Source organism: Onychostoma macrolepis, chromosome 03 (genome assembly GCF_012432095.1).
Source record: "Onychostoma macrolepis isolate SWU-2019 chromosome 03, ASM1243209v1, whole genome shotgun sequence".
Taxonomy (NCBI): domain Eukaryota; kingdom Metazoa; phylum Chordata; class Actinopteri; order Cypriniformes; family Cyprinidae; genus Onychostoma; species Onychostoma macrolepis.
In genome coordinates this window covers 21462054-21484060 of record NC_081157.1, presented here as the reverse complement: position 1 = coordinate 21484060, position 22007 = coordinate 21462054, and the positions used below count along the sequence as shown (strand labels likewise).

The window sequence follows — 22007 nt, the reverse complement described above, 5'->3', positions numbered from 1 at the left end:
ATCCAAAGTTAAAAATATTTATGATAGATAAATGTGCCCGGATACCTTTATCTGATAATGATAATAATAATAATAATAATAATAATAAAATATTATTATTACTATTATTTTCGGATATAAATAAAAATGCAATGTATAAACAACATATAATAAAATTAATTATCCGATTAAGTTTAAAATATTTATACTTATTTGATAAAAGCATTCAAACTGCTTGTGTTCTTACACAAGCATCATAAATATTCAATTAACAAACTTTAAATCAAACTATTGCTTAGTCAATTAAATATAAATATAAATGCAAAAAACCTGCACATTATTCAAGTTAAAAAAAGGTTTCTGAGGAGTAGGAGGACACTTGTTGCAAACTGCATCTCCTTATGAGTGCTGTGTGACAGCAAAATGCATCTCTACTGCACAAAATCAGTTTACTACGCTTTCTGAAAACCTCACCTAACCTGACTAAGACAACATCACACCTTTAGTTCCCACACTCTTTCCCCCAAACACTTTATTTCACTCTTCATCAGTTCCCCTTCAAGCATTCATAATTTAGAAGTTTGTGGAGGAAAACAACCTAAACCATCCAAAATAAATGACTAGACTGAACATAAAAATAAAGTGCGCATTGCCTTTGTAATGGCTGCTAAAACAGACTTGACTAATTTTGTGTTTTGCCATTAAAAATTCAGCATGTTTGTGCCCGTAATGAACAGACAGCTCTTTTCAATTACGGCACACAGACAGACGGCCACATTAAACCTTCGGTGACGGTCGTATACACAAAACACATTAACATTTCATCCTTTCCTGTCCTTAACCTCAGTGTTATTTTAAACATTAGGACTTTGAGAACTGGCTTCAAGTTTTCAGCCTCAATCCAAAGCCACTCAACTACTTAATATCCATATCTTTCGCTTCTGCTCTTTGCAATAGGTAATGAATAGTTTAAAAGCAAGCTTGGCTTTCAGCGAAAAAGATTGAGAACTTCCATTAAGCTGAAGGAGGCGACTTTCCATTTCCCTTTATTACATTTTAAGACGGTCTAAGAGGAAGTGAGGAAAATCCGACCGTGTTCCAGATACTAGTAATCGTACATGACAGCTTCCACTAAGTGACGGGTTCTTTATAAGAAGCTGATCAGTAATAAGCGAACTTCAGTTTTAGTACTTAAGTGAAGAACCTGTCGGTCACGAGTTACTTCAGGGGGATTTCTTAGAAACGTGCACCTGTAGTGTGAAACTGGGCTAGGTTTGCAAAGCGTTCAGTCTCACGATCACATTCTAACTAAACCAGAACAATGATGTATCCCAGCTCACACAGCAAGTCAAAAATAAAAGGCTATGGTTCATTTGAGCCGAGAGGAATATCAACATCACCGTATAACTAAATGGTGTAGTTCAATGTTTATTTAAAAAGTGTACATCTACCCAGTGCAGAAAAAAACAAAAAAAAAAACTCTGGTATTCTTTGTGGAATTAGGTTTTTTTAATCGTGCATAATTGACAAAATGCATTATCTAATTGACCAGAAAAGCTTAGTGGCATGAAATCCTTCCAACAAACAGCAGCCAGTCCTGACTCAACTAAAATGTAAATGCAACAAGATGCTTCCAACTGTTCCCCCATCTCATCCTGCTCTGCTCAAATACTGTAGAGGAAGAGACACTTAAATTAGAGCAGGTCACAAGGCCAAAACCTCACCATCAGTTTGAAGAGCACCTCTATTGATCACAGATAAAACCACTGAGCTGTTGCTGTCTTTGAGCAAGCAATCGGCCAAAGAGTTTACACAAGCCTCTTCTCATAAATAACCTGACTGTGGCTTCTAACCCCAAGTGCACAGTAGAAATCAATGTCTTTTATCAACAACTACAAAACTGATTAGAAATCTAAAATCTGACTAAACGTCGTCAATCATCTAAACAATAAAAAGTAATGTTTATATATTTTAAAATATCGATCGACACTTTAATGAATTGCAATTCAATCTATTTTCAGCATTTTAAATCAAATCTTGACTAAGTTTCAAATTTTTAATTGATGTTACAAGCCAATAAGGTATTATAATTATTATTATTGTTATTAATATGTATTATTATTGGTCACAGTTTAGTTTGAGGACCAATTCTCACTATTAACTATGACTTTTGCCTCGAACGTATAATTTGCCGATTATTAATGGTTCAGTTAGCGTAGGTATAGGGTAGGATTAAGGGAATATGGTCATGCAAAATAATGCTTTATAAGTACTAATAAACAGCCAAAATGCTAGTAATATGCATGCCAATAAGCAACTAGTTAATAGCGAGAATTGGCCCCTAAACTAAAGTGTTACCTTATTATTATTATTATACGCAATTTTTCCAAATATAAGTTGCGTTTTTTTTTTATCACCTGAAATGAGCTGTGACTTGTATTCCAAAGCAACTGATATAATGCAATTACTGTCAAGCACGTTTTTTTATAGCACATTTGCCACGCGCCAGAAATTTCAGTATCGGTTAAATAATTTGCTTAGGCTTGGCGTTTATAAAAAGTTGCTTATAATGAATGCCACTTATTTGTTATTTATACTTTAATACTCACACATTGTTTAATTCCTGTTCTGAATACTATTAAATTTAAATGATTTGCTGAAGTGAGAGGAACTAAAAATACTTCTTTATAGTGTCTGCTAATGTTTTGTTTTATTTCAGTATTTTACATTATTTCTGAATGTAATAATACCATGTAACTTATACACAGTGTTGTTGTTTCTCTTTTGTTTAATTAGGCTGTAACAAACACCTTTGAAGTGCTTTTTACTTGAGTTCAAAGAGCCAAAAAAGGAAATCAAATTCAAATCAAATATCAAAATGTGTTTCACTTCACATTTGTGACGCCCAGCAAACCCGTTGAACCCGCCTGCAGCACGACCTGCTCTCTACAGGAATGATGTGTTCAGGATGCAGCGGGGTTGAAGAGGTAACAGCCCCCACCTCCAGATCTAGGACACAGCAGAAAACTCCAGAACAGGTGGAACAAACCACAAGCCTGCTGCCATTTCCCTCTGAGATGTTGATGATGAGCTTCAGGACGCCAAAAGCAGACTAAAGATCACTGGAGGTTGCTAGCAGACATTCCTGCATTAACCTGAGGTATCATTTTTAGCACTTTTATTTCATGCAAAAAAAACACTGTTTACATGTCTATCTTGTGTTATGTTTTTAATGCGCTTAAAGACAAACCATGTGCAAATTCATCAGTCAACACCATGGCTAAACCTTTTCTCCTTAACACTGCAGTCTACCAAATTATGACAGTATCAAAAATGTGGTTTGAAACAGCCCGTTTCCTACAGTCACAAACATGCAACCAATCCCGCCAACTTGTGGGGTGGGGATTTGCATATCATTAGCAATCTGAGATAGTGAACGGAAACATGGTTTGTGTTACATTAGCGAAACATTATTAGCTGTTTGATAACGTAGGTCAAGCCAAAGACTACTGATGTATCAATTACCATTACACATCCAACGTTGTAGAGAGTGATACATAAAATATATAAGTACTCTGATACATGTATACGACCCTGTATAATTCACTCTTCCGAATCAGTTTCTGGTTCAATCAATCAATCAATCAATCAATCAATCAATAAATCAATAAATAAATATATATATATATATATATATATATATATATATATATATATATATATATATATAGCTGAATTGATTCAGTGGTCAATTCATGGTCTAATTTGCATATGCATACTAATGAGGTAAGGGTGCAGAGTTATATTCAAGCCAAAAACTTTGAAATATGCCATTTGAAGGGATAAAACTGGTGACCACAGAGTGACTTAAAATATAAAGTTTCTAAAAGAAGGTTCCATAGAAGAACCTTTGAGTCATCCGTTCTTAAAAGAACCATTTTTTCTCTTTATTGTGAAGAACGTTTTAATAATCTAAAGCACCTTTTTCCACTATAACAAACCTTTTGTGCAACGGAAAGCTTCCAAGGATTTTAAAGGTTCTTAATGGAACCACAGATGCCAATAAAAAACCTTTAACGGAACTTTCTGTCATTTATGAAACAACGCAATCCAGACATATTCTGCACCAAGAATGCATTTTTCTCAGTTTTTTGTTCAAAATATTGCTTTTTAATTCAGCGTTGATAAAGAATGCATGTAGCTAGAATAAAACTTTGGTTTGTTTGTTTAAAAGCAGAGGCTCTGTTCTCTTTTTGACATACTGCATGTTCAGATATTTATACCACAAGATATTCTAGAGGCCACAAAAATTTTATGCAAATGATCAACAATGCTGGCTGTGGCTGGCAACTTTTTTAAAAACTCAGAGAAAAAGTGTGTAGAGACACTATCTGCACTTGTATTGTATGGAATAATGTACTAAAAAAAATAACAATACCATTGTATAACATTATAATATTCAATACGTGGGTATTATAACAGTCATATTTCAAACAATGTTAAACAAGTGCAAATATATAAAATAACATGAGAATGAGATGTCCGTCAATAAGACCTCAAAACGCACAGGACGTTACCGAGTCTATTGACAGTCATAGTTGCACTTCATCAGTTGCGCAAAACTGTTGTTGCATATTTCTTGCCTGAGGTATCGATTTAATGCCACAAGCTGGAACTGTACAGAAGCCAAATTTTTTGTGTCAATCCAACCCTTATTTGTACTCCATTTAGGAGCCGCCACGTTGCCACAATGCTGCTCATCTGCAATACGTTGAACTCTGCTCAACTTTGTGAAGGCTGAAAACCAATGACTTCTGGTTGTTTTGTCAGTGCAAATCTAAGAGTTTTTTTTTTTTTTAGATGAGTGTGTGCGCTTCTACACCCACTTACACTCTGACTTCAGAGCAAAGCAGACAAGAACAGATGAACTGAGAGGGAGGCATAGACTCTAATAGCTTACATGCTAAATTCAGCTTGACTAGAGGCCGAGGGCAATAGAGCATGGGCCTGTTAAATCATGTCTGTCTCTACCGACTCATCTCAAGGAAAACATCAGAGCATGTGTCACAGTCTGGGAGGATATAGAGAGAGAGAGACGGATGAAGCAGGAAAGCAAAAGACAACACGTGAAGGCAAATGCAGGCTATTGATATCAATGCAAAATGCATCAGTCTATTACAGCATCAGCAAACTGTACTTTATTATCATTTCCATGATTATTTTACCTCACTTCCACAGCTAGAGGCAAATGTACCTGACAGATAAAACAAACGATGCTGAGAGCAAATGACAAACATTTCACAAAGCATGAGGCAGATTTGTGAAGTCGTCAGAAGTTAAACGCAGGGGATGCCGAATGGCAGCTTCTTTATTCGCCGGGGAGAAACCGAAACTATGTGGAGGAATGAAATGAAACCTAAAGAAATGTGGCTAGCAGGTTAACAGACAGCATCTGCAACCACTCATTAGTAAACCTGTGGCTGACTTTTGACACATGACCCATTTAAAATCCTCTCATCTTGTTTTTCTGTTTAACCCTTGAATAGAGAACAAGCGATAGTGTTAACGATCATAAGAACAGACATCGATTACGAACAATAAATGCAGAACCAGTTTTTAATAATTCTTTTATTTCTGCTGTTAGGCCCAATAGGAAAATTCATTAGAAAGTCATTAGATGACAACAGCACAGCTTTCATATAACTGATAATAAAAAAAAAAAAAAATGTATTAGCCAATCGTATTATGTTGGGCTATGTCAAATTGTTTAAATGGGTGCAATGTAAAAGGTTGAGCCATTTATGCAAACAATACGATAAATCAGTATTCAATTATGATTGAATCAGTGGCATTGAATCTGTATTCAATTATCAAGTATGAATTATTTTAAATTATATTTAAAAAAAGATACGTCTCAGCCATATCCCACCTTAAATGTTTTTGACAATCAAAAATGTGAAATCTAAATGTTTACAAACTTAATAACATTACATTAATATTTATATATTTTAGTTTATATATATTTTTTTACATATATTTCTGTGTGTGTATATTTTATTTATTCTAAATATTTTATGATCGCAACATAAAATGCAGGACAAGTTTACGTGCTGAACTTTAATACTTCGCGTTCACTTATCAGTACAACCTTTATCTCTGCTGTACCACTCAAGAGTACTGAAATAACACCTCTTCGTTCCTTTTGGAAAAAATGCTCCTGGTTATTTCTAGAATAAAGAGTCTGGAGCATAATGACTCATTTAAGAGCTCTTCTATCCCAGGAGGACGTGCATATAGCCACTGGCTGTTTCTCAACAGCAGTGCAAACTCTCCGGCCCATTTGTGTCAGCGGGACAACGACCCCTCGGGCAAACATTTTGACTCCCTCTCCATGTCATCAAAGATGAGACAGCCAATAAACAGAGCAGTCCTGCTCAATCAGCCTCTACGGGGGAAATTAAGAGTGAATGAAAAGGTCAATTCAAAAACGCTTGGCCTTTCAGCGACAGCTTTCAGCCAGTCAATGTTTATTCTGCAATATATTGCAAGTGAAACAGCTACTGTTGTCCATTTAGGAAAATCATTCCGCTGGCCAATCAGCTATCAAAAGCAAAACCAGAATAGGAAAGTGAAAATGAGAGGATAGAGCATGACTTTGCCTTACTATTAAGTACTTTAAGAAGAAAAATCAGGTTGTTCCTTCTATTGTGGCAGCAGGTAAAACCCCCCAAAAGCCCTCGATTTACAGCCTAAAATACTTCAGTGTCAATGTGTGAGATCACCGTCACAAAGTCGAAGCTCCTTAAAAGCCAAAGACGACCGTACCAATATCTCTGGTGTTTTAAGGCATTGTTAAAAGCATGATAGCACTATCACAATGCGTCTGAAAACATGCACTTACTCCTCCTGACTAATGGACCAAAATTCATACACAGGAGGACAGCGTTTAAATCCACAGCGGTGCATTATTTCACAGTATTCCCTGCATCTTTGTATGTCCATCACAAGCTGAAACAGAGAAAAACCTTCCAAACTGAACACAAACCCAATAAATATTTTTAAACAGAATTAATTAATTAATACACACATATACATACGTGTGTGTGTGTATATTATACATACATATACACACACACACACACACACACACACATATATATTTTTTAATATATATATATATATATATATATCAACTTTTTTCAATGTTATTTTATAGTAAAATAAAATACTACAATAAAGCAATTAAGTATAAATTGCTTTATTTAAATTAGAATATTTTAGGGTATATATTTTTACTTTTACACTATAATTATATACAATAATATTTTATTATTTTCAGTACAAACTACAACTACATGAAACTCTTTTGGCTATTGCATCAGATTCAGAACAGAAACCAAGACAAGATGACTTGAGCATGTTCACCACTGAAACCTCAGTCTGAAAAAATTAGGGTATGGTGATAAGGGTCAGTCTAGCTCTACACACCAACAGATAACCTGCGGGTTTTCTACATCACCACTATCATTTTCAGATATGTTGATGTTAAACTAGATGTTATATTTTCTACATGAGAGGCTGATCAGTTCAAAGATAAAGGTTTCGAGAAGTTCTTTTAAAAAAAAGATGTGAACTTCACATGTGTCATCAACAGATACTGTAGTTGGAGCCATTTTGTATAAACCCAGACATCACCACACAAAAGACCACACATGCAGATGTACTAGAAACCCACTCAGAAGACCTTAGAAACTGCAAGGCATCACCTTGACAACCACCAAGAACACTGCTGCATTGTGGCGGTGACTTCTGCATGGGAAAACACCATCTCAAAATGTAAATCTAGTTTAAAATATAATGCTGATGGAGGATATTAAAGATAGCCTTTAGCACCTTTGCTGACTTATGGTCCATTTTTTGCATGCTTTGAAGAATCACTTCCTCATAAAATCAGGGAGGCACAAATAGAAAAAGAACATTTTAACACCAACTCTACAGAGCTACATAGAACGCACAGTGCTAAACATCTTGACAAGAACATGTGTAAACAAGCTCCTCTTTGAGCGTTTGCAGCAGACTCCAAAAGAAGCAGAAGGAATTGTGGGAAGAGGCTGGATTTGGAGCCAGCAAGTGCCCTAAACTGACGTTTGTAATGGTAAAGTAACGTACTTGATGTTTACAGCACAATGTTCCAACAAACACCAAACTGCAATGGTTGTTGGGTCAGTGCGAACTAGCCCAGAAACATGCCAATAAAACTTCCTGTACATTCAAAAGCACACGGCCAACATCATATTTCTCGCCACTCGTTGACAAGGTTGAGCAAACCGTGTTTTTAAACGTTAAAACGTTGTGTCATTGTGGCGGATGATCAGCAAAATTAAACAGTTTATGTAAATGTTCACAAAAGTGTGCTTTCTTCCTGACGCATTTCTAAACACAACATATAATAAATCATCCATAAATTTGAATTCCATCATTTATTCACCCTCATGTCATTACAAACTCTATCTTTAGTGTTTTTGAGGGTCTTAAAGTCTGAATTCGCTCTTTCACAAATGAAGGTCTTAAATCAGTCAAAATAAGTCACAGCACTACATTTTTCTCAGCATTCCTATTTGTTTTCTAATACAAATATCAATCTTTCTTAAATCAAGATACATTTTCTTGAGATGAAAACTGATGATATGAAGTCTTGTTTTCTAAAACACTGAATAAAATGAAGTGAGTTCATGCTTAAAGCAACAACAAATATCCGTCAATGGGGAATGAAAACTTGTTTCCCCTTTGAATTAAGATTTTTGAGTTTTCTGAGCCAATTGGCAGATATTTGTTCTTTTTTTTTTATTATAAACTCATAAAGACGACAAAGGCTATTTTGTGTCATTTTGCTTCTCAAGTAAATCTTAATTTAAGAATGCAAACAAGACAAAAATACTGAAGAAAATTACTTTTTTGTAGAGGTACTGTATTCTGGTGGTTGGGAGCAGATCTAAAATGTTTTTGGAATTATTTATATACATATACTGATGTACTGTGCTCCATTCAATTCATTCCTTAAATTTTCTATACTGGTCTTAAAAAGGACAAAAAAAAAACCCTACCTCTCTTCATAATACCTGTTTGGAAAAAGTGTTTAAAGTCAGTGTAAACCAATGACAATGAATCGCATGGGCAAAAACAATAGAAACATTCTTCAAAATATCTTCTTTTGCATTCCACAGAAAAAAACAACAACAAAACAGAAATACACGACATGAGGGCAAGTTGCAATATTAATTTTTGGGTGAAGCAGCTTGAGTAGACAGTTTCCTACTCGCGTACAAGGCATAAGAGACAAAATAAAGTCAAGCGTCTTAGCACATGCCTGCTATTTGCAACAGAAAACACACATGAGAACATTTGATTGCTTACTGCATTATTCATAACTACACTTCTGTTCTGCACACATTATCCAACACTATAATCTGAAATCCCATAGATGAGTAGACCAACACCAATGCCATAATCCTGCCTGTTTTCCTCCACACCACTTCAGGACGTGGTTCATTTAGTGCCTCTGCCGTCCCATCACAAAGACAAAGACCTGATGATAATCTAGGCCTGTAATCAGATCAAAGGAATGATGCTGTTGACGTGCTTATGACAGGCTTATGCACGCATGATGCAAGAAAGATGCCCCTAAACTCAACCTGAGAGATTAGAATGATTGCGTTTAAATCTCAGAGCACTCGAGTACAAACCCTTTCCTCCGCACAGCTGATATGTTGCAATCCAGCTCAAAGAGGGATAGCTTGAACTCTCCTTGCGGAGAGAAGGAAAGATCGCGGCTTTACATAAGCTGGACAGCGACATACAGCTGTGAGGTCTGGCCAGATTACCAGATGCCGTGCTTGAGATTAGCATTCAGACGCAAGAGGAAAGAGAAATGATGTGCTTGCGTAAACAGTTCTTTTGAGAAGCTGCTGTTTGGATGGAAGAAACTGCAGTGATATCACAAAACCGATATTAGAAGTGAGGAAATAATGACAAAATATCTCGAAATGAAAAGGAACACAACAAATGGCTTTCTATTCATGATTTCTTCACTCATACCTACAAAAGCTCTAAAATGCTTTTCAAGTACATGCTGAATGCCATAAACAACTTCATAAAACGACAACATATTCCTCGCCGTTTGTTGACAAGGTTGAGCAAACTGAAAGACAAAGTTGCATTATTGTGACCAGAGATCAGCAGAAATTAAGAAAGTTTGTCAACGTGCGCTAAACTAATCTTCCAGACGCATTTCAAAACAATGACATAAAATTAAAAAGATAGTTCACCCCAAAATTAAAATTGTTATGACTGACTTGCTCTCATGTCATTCCAAAACTGTATGACTTTCTTTCTTCTGCAGAACACAAGAGACTATATTTTGAAAAATGTTTCAGTGTTGTTGTTTTTTGTGTGTGTCCATTTGGACCCCATTGACTTTTATTGCATCCTCAAAAAAAAAAAAAAAAGTACAAAAACTCTTTCCCTTTGTGTTCCACAGAAAAGAAAAAAAGAAATCATACAGGTTTTGAATGACATGAAGGGGAGTACATGTCGCAACATTAATTGTAGGGTGAAACATATGAAATAAACAGGAACTAGTCCTTGAACTCAACAAACTGCTTTTCGTTCATAATGTTTCTTCGTAGCTAAAAATGCTCATCACTATGAACTGGTTCATGAAAAATTCCTTGCGTTTCTCTTCCAAGTCACTTTAAACAGTCGTCGGCTAAATGAGTACACACATACTTATATACACACATATATACACATATATATATATATACGTATATTTAACCACAGGCACACACCAATGGTGCTGATATGTTGAAATTTACATTATCTTCTAAAGTACTTCCTTATTCACAATACCATAACCATCCGTCCTGCTTCACGTAAATGACAAAAAAAAATTCCTGGCATATGAACAAAAGACCAAACAATAAAACTAATCAATAACTAACAAACCTGGCCCATATCCAATATAGCCTGTAAGTACTGCTTCAGTAGTTAATTAGTAATGAGACAATAAGGCACTTACAGACATTCTGATCAAGATAAAAAAAAAGCCCCAACTACTTGCTCATGTGGAACTAGATTAATAAACTATAACACACATTAAATAATCATGACTTACCTTCAATATTTCCCCACGTTTAAAACTCAGCTCATCATCTGCAGTTGCTTTGAAATCATACTTGGCGATGGCCTCCATGATACAGCCTGACGGACACCTATGTGGTAAGGTTCAAAGCAGTGGATGATGCCTCCTGATGCAGTTTATATCCCTGTTGTGGACCAGAGGACCAGACAATGAGATCTCAATAGCGACGATGAGCACAGATCCAAGAAGACACAATGATCTCCACCTGCCTCTCTCTCTCTCTGTCTCTGTCTGTCAGCCCCGCGTCTCTCCTCCCGTCGCGATCCTCACATAAAGATCACGGCGAGAAACCTGCGAACAAAGTACAGTCTTTCAGAAAATCCGATAGGGCTCGATAATGCTGATCTAGTGTTCTAGATTGTTCAATGGGCCGCGCCCCACGATACAACTGGCATTAAAAAGCAAACGCTCCCCATAAAGAGGAAGGAAACCCGTCTGCTTGACGTCTCAAGCGGCCAATTACGCGCCGCGGCCAGAGCGGACCGTCCAATCAGATTAGCGCGTGGAGCCTGCGTGAGCCAATCAAAGCCCTAGAAGGGGCGTCAACACCCAATTGGCTTCGCTCCGTCTGTTGCTCGACCAATAAACGGTCAGAATTCCACAGCGTTCGCGAACTCAAGGTTCGATAACGTCATAGTGCTATAGAACGTGCAGAGAATAATATTCGTTTGAGCAAATATCAAGAATTGCGCAGACATAAGTCAACCTGTAAACGAGCTGCATGTATTAAAGATATCAGATTTGTAGCAGATTAATTGCGAAAATGACACCGGAAATGCTTTGGATGTTATTTAAAGCATAGGCTGTATGTTATCTTACATTTTAATCATAACGATATCATGCATAGTACTGCAATTCAACAGGCAGCATTTGACAACGGCGCATTATTGTCTAACGCTTGAATCTCAAAAGAATATGATTCACCATCATATAACAGAATCGCATAATGTTTATAACATTCATAAAATAAATATTAATCTTAAACGTGAAATTGTTTACCTTTAAGCTATATATATGCATATATATGCAGTAACGCTGCATAAAACTCACTTCCAAAGTCTAAATATTATATGCGAGTTTTTAAAGTAGTTATATTCACACTGTATCTTTTAAATTATAATAATAAAAAATAAACATGACTAATTCCAGTACAGTTCTAGTTTAAAAATCCCGTGATATAGTCTAACTTTAAAAAAACAACAACACATGAGAATGCGTTCCTTCTGTCAACTTCTTGTCAACATGTCTAGAAGCATAAAGTCCTTGATTTCTTTATCATAAATAATTGCGAACAGCGGTAATGTATAGGAAAGCACAGAGGCCTTATGGCCTTTGCTTATGTTAACATGGGGGGAAAAAAAAAACATTGACGCTGGCAGTCAGAGAAAAGCGGTAGTTTCTTATACTCACTCTTGAAAACAACTGTGAGGGCCAACACTCGCTCTCTCGTTTTAAAGACCCTAGAGTCCACTCTAATTCTGTTTAATCGTTGATGAGGTTGAGCTCTTCTACCTCGCCCGACTTGAAATGGTGAAAAATTGCTGTATTTTTCTGTTTATTTCCGTTTCCTCTTTGATACAGCGACGTCCGCACGTTCAGCTTCCGCCTGCCCCTGGTGGACGAATTGAGTCATTACACGACTTTATAATAATTAAGTCCAATGATGTTTAATAGGCTGCAGCATAGTGCCATCTTCTGGTCAAACATCAAGACTGTCTTAATTTTACAGGGATTAAGAAAAACATCTTTGAGAGTGTTTGACACCGTCTTGATTGTTGAAACTCAGAACATTGCTTGAAACTGCATCATCTTACACTACCCTTACGAAAATTAATCATGGTTTTACTACAAACAAAACCAAAAAAACATGCTTACTATTAAACCATGGTAACCACAAGTTAACCATCGTTTTGCTACACTAACCATAGTTTAACCGTGGTATTTGTAGTAAAACTTTAGTTATACCATTATTAAATGTGTAAATTCTGTAGTCTACTTGTCACTATCATTGGATTGTTGGGGAGCTTGTATTTTACATTTGTGTATATGATGTTGTGACAGTAAAAGTGAATGGATTTTAAGTAGATCTTAGCCTATGTTGCTCCACATTTTAATTTGCATGAGTGAAAACGAGGCTGTGAACGATGGAAGTGCAGCTTCATTTGACTGTAGGCCTATTGTTGTTTAATAACATAGCCTATCGATTGTTCAGCTAACAAAACTTCTGAGAAATACTTACAGTACACAAAACTTCATAAAACAGTTTTGAAAGTTGTGAAAATTACATGGTCTTTACACAGTGCATGTCATAGTAAACACTTTAAGTCTACCATCACAGCCTCGCATATGGCGTCTAATCTGATTAAGGTCTATATAACCTTATATTGGCCAATAATTATTTTCAAAAGATGCTTGACTTTAAAGTCAGATCAAAACCATGGCATGTGGTCCACCTGCAAAATTATGCCTCAGCCTTAGTCTTTACAAAGAGGCTAAATACTTATGAGTATCAATTATTAAGGGTTTAAAAAATAACCATTAATGTACTGTGCAACATTGCCCCCACATACAGATTTATTATATTTTATTTATTGGCCTATGTATAGCCTATACACATTTTATCAAGTGTCTGTAGGTTTCTAATAATCGCCCATCCAGAATTAGGCTACCTTCAGACATATAAATAAATAAATAAATGAATAAATAAATACACTGGATATTCCGGAAAAAAAAATGTTTACAAGACTCAGAGTTATGATTAATATGTGTATTAATATGTGTAATTAATGGCATTTACAGTGGGGGAAAAAAATATTTGGTCCCCTGCTGATTTTGTACGTTTGCCCACTGACAAAGAAATGATCAGTCTATAATTTTAATGGTAGGTTTATTTGAACAGTGAGAGACAGAGTAACAACAAAAAAAATCCAGAAAAACGCATTTCAAAAAAGTTATAAATTGATTTGCATTTTAATGAGTCAAATAAGTATTTGACCCCTTCGCAAAACATGACTTGTAAGGTACTTGGTGGCAAAACCCTTGTTAGCAATCACAGAGGTCAGACGTTTCTTGTAGTTGGCCACCAGGTTTGCACACATCTCAGGAGGGATTTTGTCCCACTCCTCTTTGCAGATCCTCTCCAAGTCATTAAGGTTTCAAGGCTGACGTTTGGCAACTCGAACCTTCAGCTCCCTCCACAGATTTTCTATGGGATTAAGGTCTGTAGACTGGCTAGGCCACTCCAGGACCTTAATGTGCTTCTTCTTGAGCCACTCCTTTGTTGCCTTGGCCGTGTGTTTTGGGTCATTGTCATGCTGGAATACCCATCCACGACCCATTTTCAGTGCCCTGGCTGGCTTCAATGCCCTGACAGTACATGGCCCCGTCCATCGTCCCTTTGATGTGGTGCAGTTGTCCTGTCCCCTTAGCAGAAAAACACCCCAAAGCATAATGTTTCCACCTCCATGTTTGACGGTGGGGATGGTGTTCTTGGGGATATAGGCAGCATTCCTCCTCCTCCAAACACGGCGAGTTGAGTTGATGCCAAAGAGCTGGATTTTGGTCTCATCTGACCACAACACTTTCACCCAGTTCTCCTCTGAATCATTGGCAAACTTCAGACGGGCTGTACATGTGCTTTCTTGAGCAGGGGACCTTGCGGGTGCTGCAGGATTTCAGTCCTTCACGGCGTAGTGTGTTACCAGTTGTTTTCTTGGTGACTATGGTCCCAGCTGCCTTGAGATCATTGACAAGATCCTCCCGTTTAGTTCTGGGCTGATTACCCACCGTTCTCGTGATCACTGAAACTCCACGAGGTGAGATCTTGCATGGAGCCCCAGACCGAGGGAGAACCACTTTTGTGTTTCTTCCATTTGCGAATAATCGCACCAACTGTTGTCACCTTCTCACCAAGCTGCTTGGCGATGGTCTTGTAGCCCATTCCAGCCTTGTGTAGGTCTACAATCTTGTCCCTGACATCCTTGGACAGCTCTTTGGTCTTGACCGTGGTGGAGAGTTTGGAAACCGATTGATTGATTGCTTCTGTGGACAGATGTCTTTTATACAGGCAACAAACTGAGATTACTCCCTTTAAGATAGTGCTCCTAATCTGTATAAAAGACACCTGAGAGCTAGAAATCTTGCTGATTGATAGGGGATCAAATACTTATTTCACTCATTAAAATGCAAATCAATTTATAACTTTTTTGAAATGCGTTTTTCTGGACTTTTTCTTGTTATTATTCTGTCTCTCACTGTTTAAATAAACCTACCATTAAAATTATAGACTGATAATTTCTTTGCCCCCCACTGTAGTTAATTCATATACATGACACTTACATGACATTCTGACTGAAATATTTTTGTAAATATGCATATTATTACATATCACTTTCATGCAGGCTAAATAGACTATTAACGAAAATATACTATCATAAACTATAGCCTGTATTGCAAGATGAGCCTGTATTGGCGTAGATTATCTGCTTCAGTATGTGCGTTTAACGCGTAGGCTGATCAATCCCTCCAGGTTTTATATAGCAAAACAACATTTAGTCCTACATTCGTAAACATGTTTCCACTTTTCACTTCGCAGACACTTCAAACCCAGCCTGATTAAACCGTTCACTAATTGCAGGGACAGTCCCAGAGAGGAAAGACGTGCAAATTATGCAGTGTAAATGACATCCCAAATGGGATTATCTGCTGTAAACGGACGTGATTGAGAACTAGCAGTTCTGTGCAGTTTCTCGTTTCTTTAAACCGTGGTGAAGCCCAAAAGTGCCCAGATGGATGATGTTCGTCACGTCAGCAGGAACATGATAATAATAGCCATCAGGCAGCAAATCAGACGCTACATCGAGCTCGACTCTTCAGATCACATATAACTCCTTTCCCCAGCGAGCCTCACAGATGTTCTGTCGACTGGGAAGGAACGAGAGCGTTAACCTCGCCGGAGAGACGTTTTAATCAGACCCTGAAGCGTTCAAGTGTGCATTTGCTCACATATTGGCGATGTTGGAGACCATGGCTGGTGTAGAGCGCGTTTGAGGAGCTGTCAACTAGTGGCATGCGTTTCAGAGGACAAATTCAAGGCTAAGAGAGACCTCTATAGCCTACCTGCAGTCTTCTTCAAACCACTGGAGATAATCAGATAAAGGTGGGTTCGTGAAAAATGAGATGACATTTGATGTTTTACACTAACCAAAAGTACCAAAAAGTGTTTGTGTGCCATGCACCGTGTCATTATTTTATCATAATGTAATGATACTATGTTGAAGTACAATGCAAATACTATGGTATATGAATATTTTGAATACTATTTGAATAATGGATATTTTATTTATTTATTTATTAAGGGTATAAATGATATGGCAGTTAAAAAGAAAGGCAGTATTACAATTTAATGTACAAACACCCAGTTATGCTATCTGAGAAAAGTAAGATTGATTTTACACATACGTTTTAATTGTACTAAAGGCAAAACAGATTATTAAAATATCCTGAGAAATTGTATTTTGTGTTTGTTGACTGTGTATCTTTTTTTTTCTATTCAGTTTAAATTGTCCTCATTTTTTATTGTTTATAATAATTCTGATTTCATGATTCTCAGGATAAAAAGTGAGAATATTTTATTTGGTAAATAAAATAAAATTAGGTACATTTATTTTAAAAATCACCGCATTAAACATTTAATTAACGATTTACAATTTTAACTCGGACGCCCTGTACAATCTTTGTATTTTCTGTGGACACATAGCACCCCCTTGTGGCCCACTGGGAGTCCCCAGTTTGAAAATCTAGGGAAAACTAAAAATGAAGATGCCAAAACACTGTTGTCAATAAAACAAACAGACAGCAAGGCAGCAGCGAGCATGATCTAAAAACAAACTCAAATTATAATCCCGAAAAGCCTGAAAGGTTTGGACAAATCCGTAAGATAACATGCTCGGTTTGGTGTTTTTCAGTGTCCAGACTTGACTGTTTACAAAAACCTCAGTATAGGAGCCTGTTGTTAATAACATCTGTGCATTTGTTTTATGGTCAAGTTTGTGATGGATTTCAATGTGACCCCCACTGAGAACTCCAGTGATGTGTTTAACTCATCTCAACATTTAAATGCAGGTAAATACACTGTATAATATTTTTGTCTGGCAACCTGAATGTGCATCATGTTGCAAAATAACAGGCTTTATCAATGACTAATTAGGTTAGACCAACAAAAGACATTTTAAGGATCAAGTAGCTCTTACATTTTATAGCGTCATTTTCATAATTAGATTAATTTGTGGTTCTCTGCTTGAGTCTAGCTCTTGACTCACAGGCTTTGTGGCTGGGATAATGTTCAGTGATTATGACAGGATGATCAGGACCCTGAGACTGAGAGGACCTGAATCATTCTGACAGGGCTTACTGTGTGATAATATCCTGCTACTTACCACATAAATTGATGCCTAGAAATATTGGTAAAATTAGTTTATTAGGTGAAAATAATGAGACCGCAGCACACAAAACATATGATTTTTATTCACAGTTAACAACAGTCAAATACATCATTTAGTGGCTAAATATTTACACTACTGTTCAAAAGATGTTTATTTTTCATGTTTTTGAAAGATGTCTCTTATGCTCAACAGGGCTGTATTTATTTGATAAAGAATAAAATTAAAAACAGTATTATTGTGGAATAATATTATATTTTCAAAGAACTGTTTTATATATATATATATATATATTTAAAAGTGTAATGTATTCCTGTGATGCAAAGCTTTATTTTCAGCATCATTACTCCGGTCTTCAGAGTCACATTATCCTTCAGATATCATTCTGATATGATGATTCGCTGCTCATTTCTTATTATTACCAATGGTAAAAACAGTTAGCTGCTCAATATTTGTGTGGAAACTCCAGGATTCTTTGATGAACAGACAGTTTGAAACATCAGTATTTATTTGAAATGGAATTCTTTCATAATATTATAAATGTATTTACTGTCATTTTTGATCAATTTAATACATTCTTACAGAATTAAATTATTTATTTCTTTAGAATTTTTTTTAATGACCCTAAACGTTTGATCAGTAGTGTGTGAGTGTGAGTGTGTGTGTATGTATATGTATATATGTATATATTCACACACACTCTCAAAAAGCTCAAATTAAAAAAAAGAAAAAAAAGAAGGAGAATTTTTTAAATGTATCTTGAGACTGTAAAATATTCTCTTTTTTTCCTGCAGACACTGATGAACAGTATCACAATGTTCTCATGCCAAGCATTTATGGAGTCATCTGCTTCGTCGGCATTATAGGCAACTGCATCGTCATCTACACCATCGTCAAAAAAAATAAATTCAGGGCGCAACAGACAGTGCCTGACATCTTCATCTTCAGCCTGTCCATCGCAGATCTTTTGTTTCTTCTAGGGATGCCGTTCCTCATCCACCAGCTGGTGGGAAACGGTTCGTGGTGTTTCGGTGCTACCATGTGCACCGTTATCACAGCACTGGACTCCAACAGCCAGATCGTGAGCACCTACATTTTAACGGTCATGACTTTGGATCGATACTTGGCCACGGTTCATCCCATCCGCTTCAACCACATACGCACTCCATGCGTGGCTGTGGCGGTGGTGGGCCTGGTGTGGATCCTCTCACTGCTGTCCATCACGCCGGTGTGGATGTACGCCGGCCTCATGCCCCTGCGGGACGGATCGGTGGGATGCGCTCTGCTCCTTCCCAATCCGGCCACAGACACGTACTGGTTTACTCTCTACCAGTTTGTTTTGGCATTCGCTTTGCCATTGGTGATCATTTGCGTGGTCTTTTTCAAGATCCTCCAGAACATGGCCGCCACGGTGGCTCCACTTCCCCAGCACAGCCTTCGTGTGCGCACTAGAAAGGTTACTCGGATGGCCGTTGCCATATGCCTGGCGTTTTTCATTTGCTGGGCGCCTCATTACATCTTGCAACTGGCACATCTGAGCGTGCAACGGCCCAGTTATGCCTTTCTGTATGCCTATAATGTCGCCATTAGCATGGGCTACGCCAACAGCTGCATCAACCCACTGCTCTACATCCTGCTGAGTGAAACCTTCAAAAGACAATTCATCGTAGCCATCCGTCCGGCACACAAAGACTTTCGGGTTGATCCGGCCGAGGGGAGTGTTAGTCTCCGCCTGGCCCCTGACGGACCGCAGCAGTCTCAGTCCTCCCGCGAGCTGCTGCCAGTTACTGTGGCTGTGCACTGAAACGGCACTGACTCATGCTGAACTCATTTTTTTGTGTTTCTATAATGAGCATGAAGCTGAAAAGATGTCTATGAAGAGTCTTGCAGAATTGCTCATTAACAGTTTGTGGTTTGAAATGGATCTGTGATGATGCACATTTTGCTTGGCATATTTTTGTGCGGTGAAAGAGGTATGAAGTATTTTTACATTGCAGTGACTCAATACCTTGCATAGCATTAACAGCCATTTGTTTTCTGTAAAATATGGCTACTTGTAAGTCTCTTTTTCTTACCAAGGATGCATTCATTTGACTTATTTTGTCAATTTAAAGCGATAGTTCACCCAAAAATGAAAATTCTGTCATTAATTACTCACCCTCATGTCGTTCCAAACCGTGAGACCTTCGTTCATCTTCAGAACACTAATTAAGATATTTTTGATGAAATCCGAGAGCTTTCTGACCCGCCATAGACAGCAAGAGAACTACCACGGTCAAGGCCCAGAAAGGTAGCAAGGACATTGTTAAAATGTGAAATCAGTGATTCAACCTTAATGTTATGAAGCTACGAGAATACTTTTTTTGCACAAAGAAAACAAAAATAATGACTTTATTCAACAAATTCTTCTCTTCGACGTCAGACTTCAACACGACAGTACCACAACACATGCAGTGGAGACTGACACAGAAGGGAAGAATTGTTGAATAAAGACGTTATTTTGTTCTTTTTGTGAACAAAAACCGCTGACGTCCAGTAGAGGTGGGAATCACCAGAGGCCCCACAATATGATATTATCACGATACTTCTGTCACGATACAATATAATTGCGGCAACATTGTTTTAATTAAAAAGAAACATTTCTGAGTTTGTGTCACGGTCTGCCTATTGTGTGGGAGACGAGGGAGAATAGAGACGCAGGAGATTAACATTCAATACTAGTTTAATAATCCACAATGTAGACTTACAGGAAGGAACACACGTAGGACAGGGAATAGATGAACAATACCGGACAAGGAACAGAACATTTTATAAATACACAGGACTAAACGAGGATAATTAATTAAACACAGCTGAAACCACATTAATGAACGAGAACAGAACCAAATATGGACAAACAGGAACTAAAACACGTGACAGTTTGTTTATCTCACTTCAATTTTATTGCTGCAGTGAAAAATGGGATTGTCAAGCAGACAAACTGACCAACACTTTCATGAAAACCTGTCATAAATGTTGTAAGCACCTGGCAAACTCAATTATTTGTATTATAGTCTAATCTAGTCCACCCTAATTAAATGTAAACAGGTATGCACTATTACAGGTATTTTGAACAATGAAACTTGAACTTGGTTGTGCAGACCCTTCAGCAAATGGGGCTTTTGAAAGTAAATTACAGTTAAATTTACAATAAATAAAACAGTCTTCCATCCGATTTAAATGCAGACGGGGCTTTCCTGATAATTTTCTGCAATGTTGTGCCGCCATCTTTATTTTACTAACTTGCTGCATGCTGCAGGTGACCCAGCTGACCTCACCAGAAAAAAAAAACCTCAGCACTACCATCTAGTGGGCTGTAAAGAAATTGATTTTATTATTCTACCAAATAGTATAATAAAAGATCGATACTTGGCGTCCGTGTATCGATACAGTATTGCTGCGGAAAATATCGCAATACTATGCTGTATTGATTTTTTCCCCCACCCCTAACGTCCAGTGTTGGTGGTAAAGCATTACAAGTAACGCAAGTTAAGTATTCAGATTACTTTTTTAAATGGGAAATCGGATGCTTTTTTTCCACAAGTTGATATGATTCTTTGGGGTCTTAATGAAAAGTCTGTAATATATTTTGGTTAAAATTTCTCCATGGTAGTGAAAAAAAACAAACAACCTTTTTACCTTGTCAAAAACAGCTCTGTTCACATCGACCCGTTTCGGTACATGTCCCTTTAAATACTAATGAGCTCTGCTCACCCCACCCCTCTCTTCTGTGGGGTGACAAGCAATTCTCTAATGTAAACTTTAGCTGCATTCATTGTGAAACTTGCTAACTAGTACATTATTAGGAAAGGCAATTTGCAAAAATTCATGAAAAAAAAAAAAACTAATAAAGTAACGCATTACTTTTTAATTTAGAAGGAAATATCTGAGTTACTTTTTCAAATAAGTAACGCCAGTTACTTTGTTTCCCATGTCTTGACTGACAGCTCTTGTGTTGCCATGTTGAGAGAAATCGGGAGTAAGTGCAGAGGCATTGTGTGCGCTGTGTGTGAACATGATGTTACTGCTGTTCTAGACTAAATATGAACATATATTTACTCATCTCACCTGCACAAAAATTTAAAAAGATTTAAAAAGTATCTCAACATAATGCATTGCTTTCCATAAAAGTAACTAACTAACTAACGTAAGGCAAGGCAAGTTTATTTATATAGCACATTTCATACACAGTGGTAATTCAAAGTGCTTTACATAAAAGGAAGTGAAATAGTTATTAAAAATAATAACAATAACAAGGAATTAAAAATAATAATAATCACAAAAATAAAAACAAAGTGATTTAAAAATTGATTTAAAAAGAATTTAAAACATTTAAGAATAGAAAGTGA

General features: G+C 37.0%; 2 protein-coding genes across 5 annotated transcripts in view; one reads left to right on the top strand and one right to left on the bottom strand.

Annotated features, from left to right (window-relative positions):
- grb2b (growth factor receptor-bound protein 2b) overlaps positions 1-12748 on the bottom strand; it is a 44190-nt gene extending 31442 nt beyond the window's left edge. Inside the window, exons 1-3 of one of the 3 annotated variants that reach the window (XM_058770723.1) lie at positions 12590-12748; positions 11385-11470; positions 11153-11303 (exon numbers count right to left, since the gene is read on the bottom strand). In XM_058770723.1, coding sequence (XP_058626706.1) covers positions 11153-11230 — 78 coding nt within the window. In that variant the 5' untranslated portion in view covers positions 11231-11303; positions 11385-11470; positions 12590-12748. Of the gene's footprint in view, positions 1-11152; positions 11304-11384; positions 11581-12589 lie in introns of those variants that run through there. The other 2 variants (XM_058770722.1, XM_058770724.1) reach the window with 2 other exon arrangements.
- Positions 12749-15890: 3142 nt separating this feature from the next.
- On the top strand, positions 15891-19740 carry mchr1b (melanin-concentrating hormone receptor 1b). 2 transcript variants are annotated; one of them, XM_058770988.1, is made up of 3 exons: positions 15891-16337; positions 17227-17302; positions 18414-19740. In XM_058770988.1, the coding sequence occupies exons 2-3, from the start codon at positions 17233-17235 to the stop codon at positions 19421-19423; spliced, it is 1080 nt and encodes a 359-aa protein (XP_058626971.1). In that variant the 5' UTR covers positions 15891-16337; positions 17227-17232; the 3' UTR covers positions 19424-19740. The 2 variants fall into 2 exon arrangements, with proteins under 2 accessions (XP_058626971.1, XP_058626972.1); XM_058770989.1 differs by lacking the exon at positions 17227-17302.
- The last annotated feature ends 2267 nt before the right edge of the window (positions 19741-22007 follow it).

What these genes read in the sequence shown, in the direction of transcription:
- mchr1b (XM_058770988.1), top strand. Translation starts at nt 17,233, where the DNA reads ATGGATTTCAATGTGACCCCCACTGAGAACTCCAGTGATGTGTTTAAC. An exon ending in ATCTCAACATTTAAATGCAG is followed by an intron (nt 17,303 to 18,413) that starts GTAAATACACTG and finishes TTTTTCCTGCAG; the next exon opens with ACACTGATGAACAGTATCAC.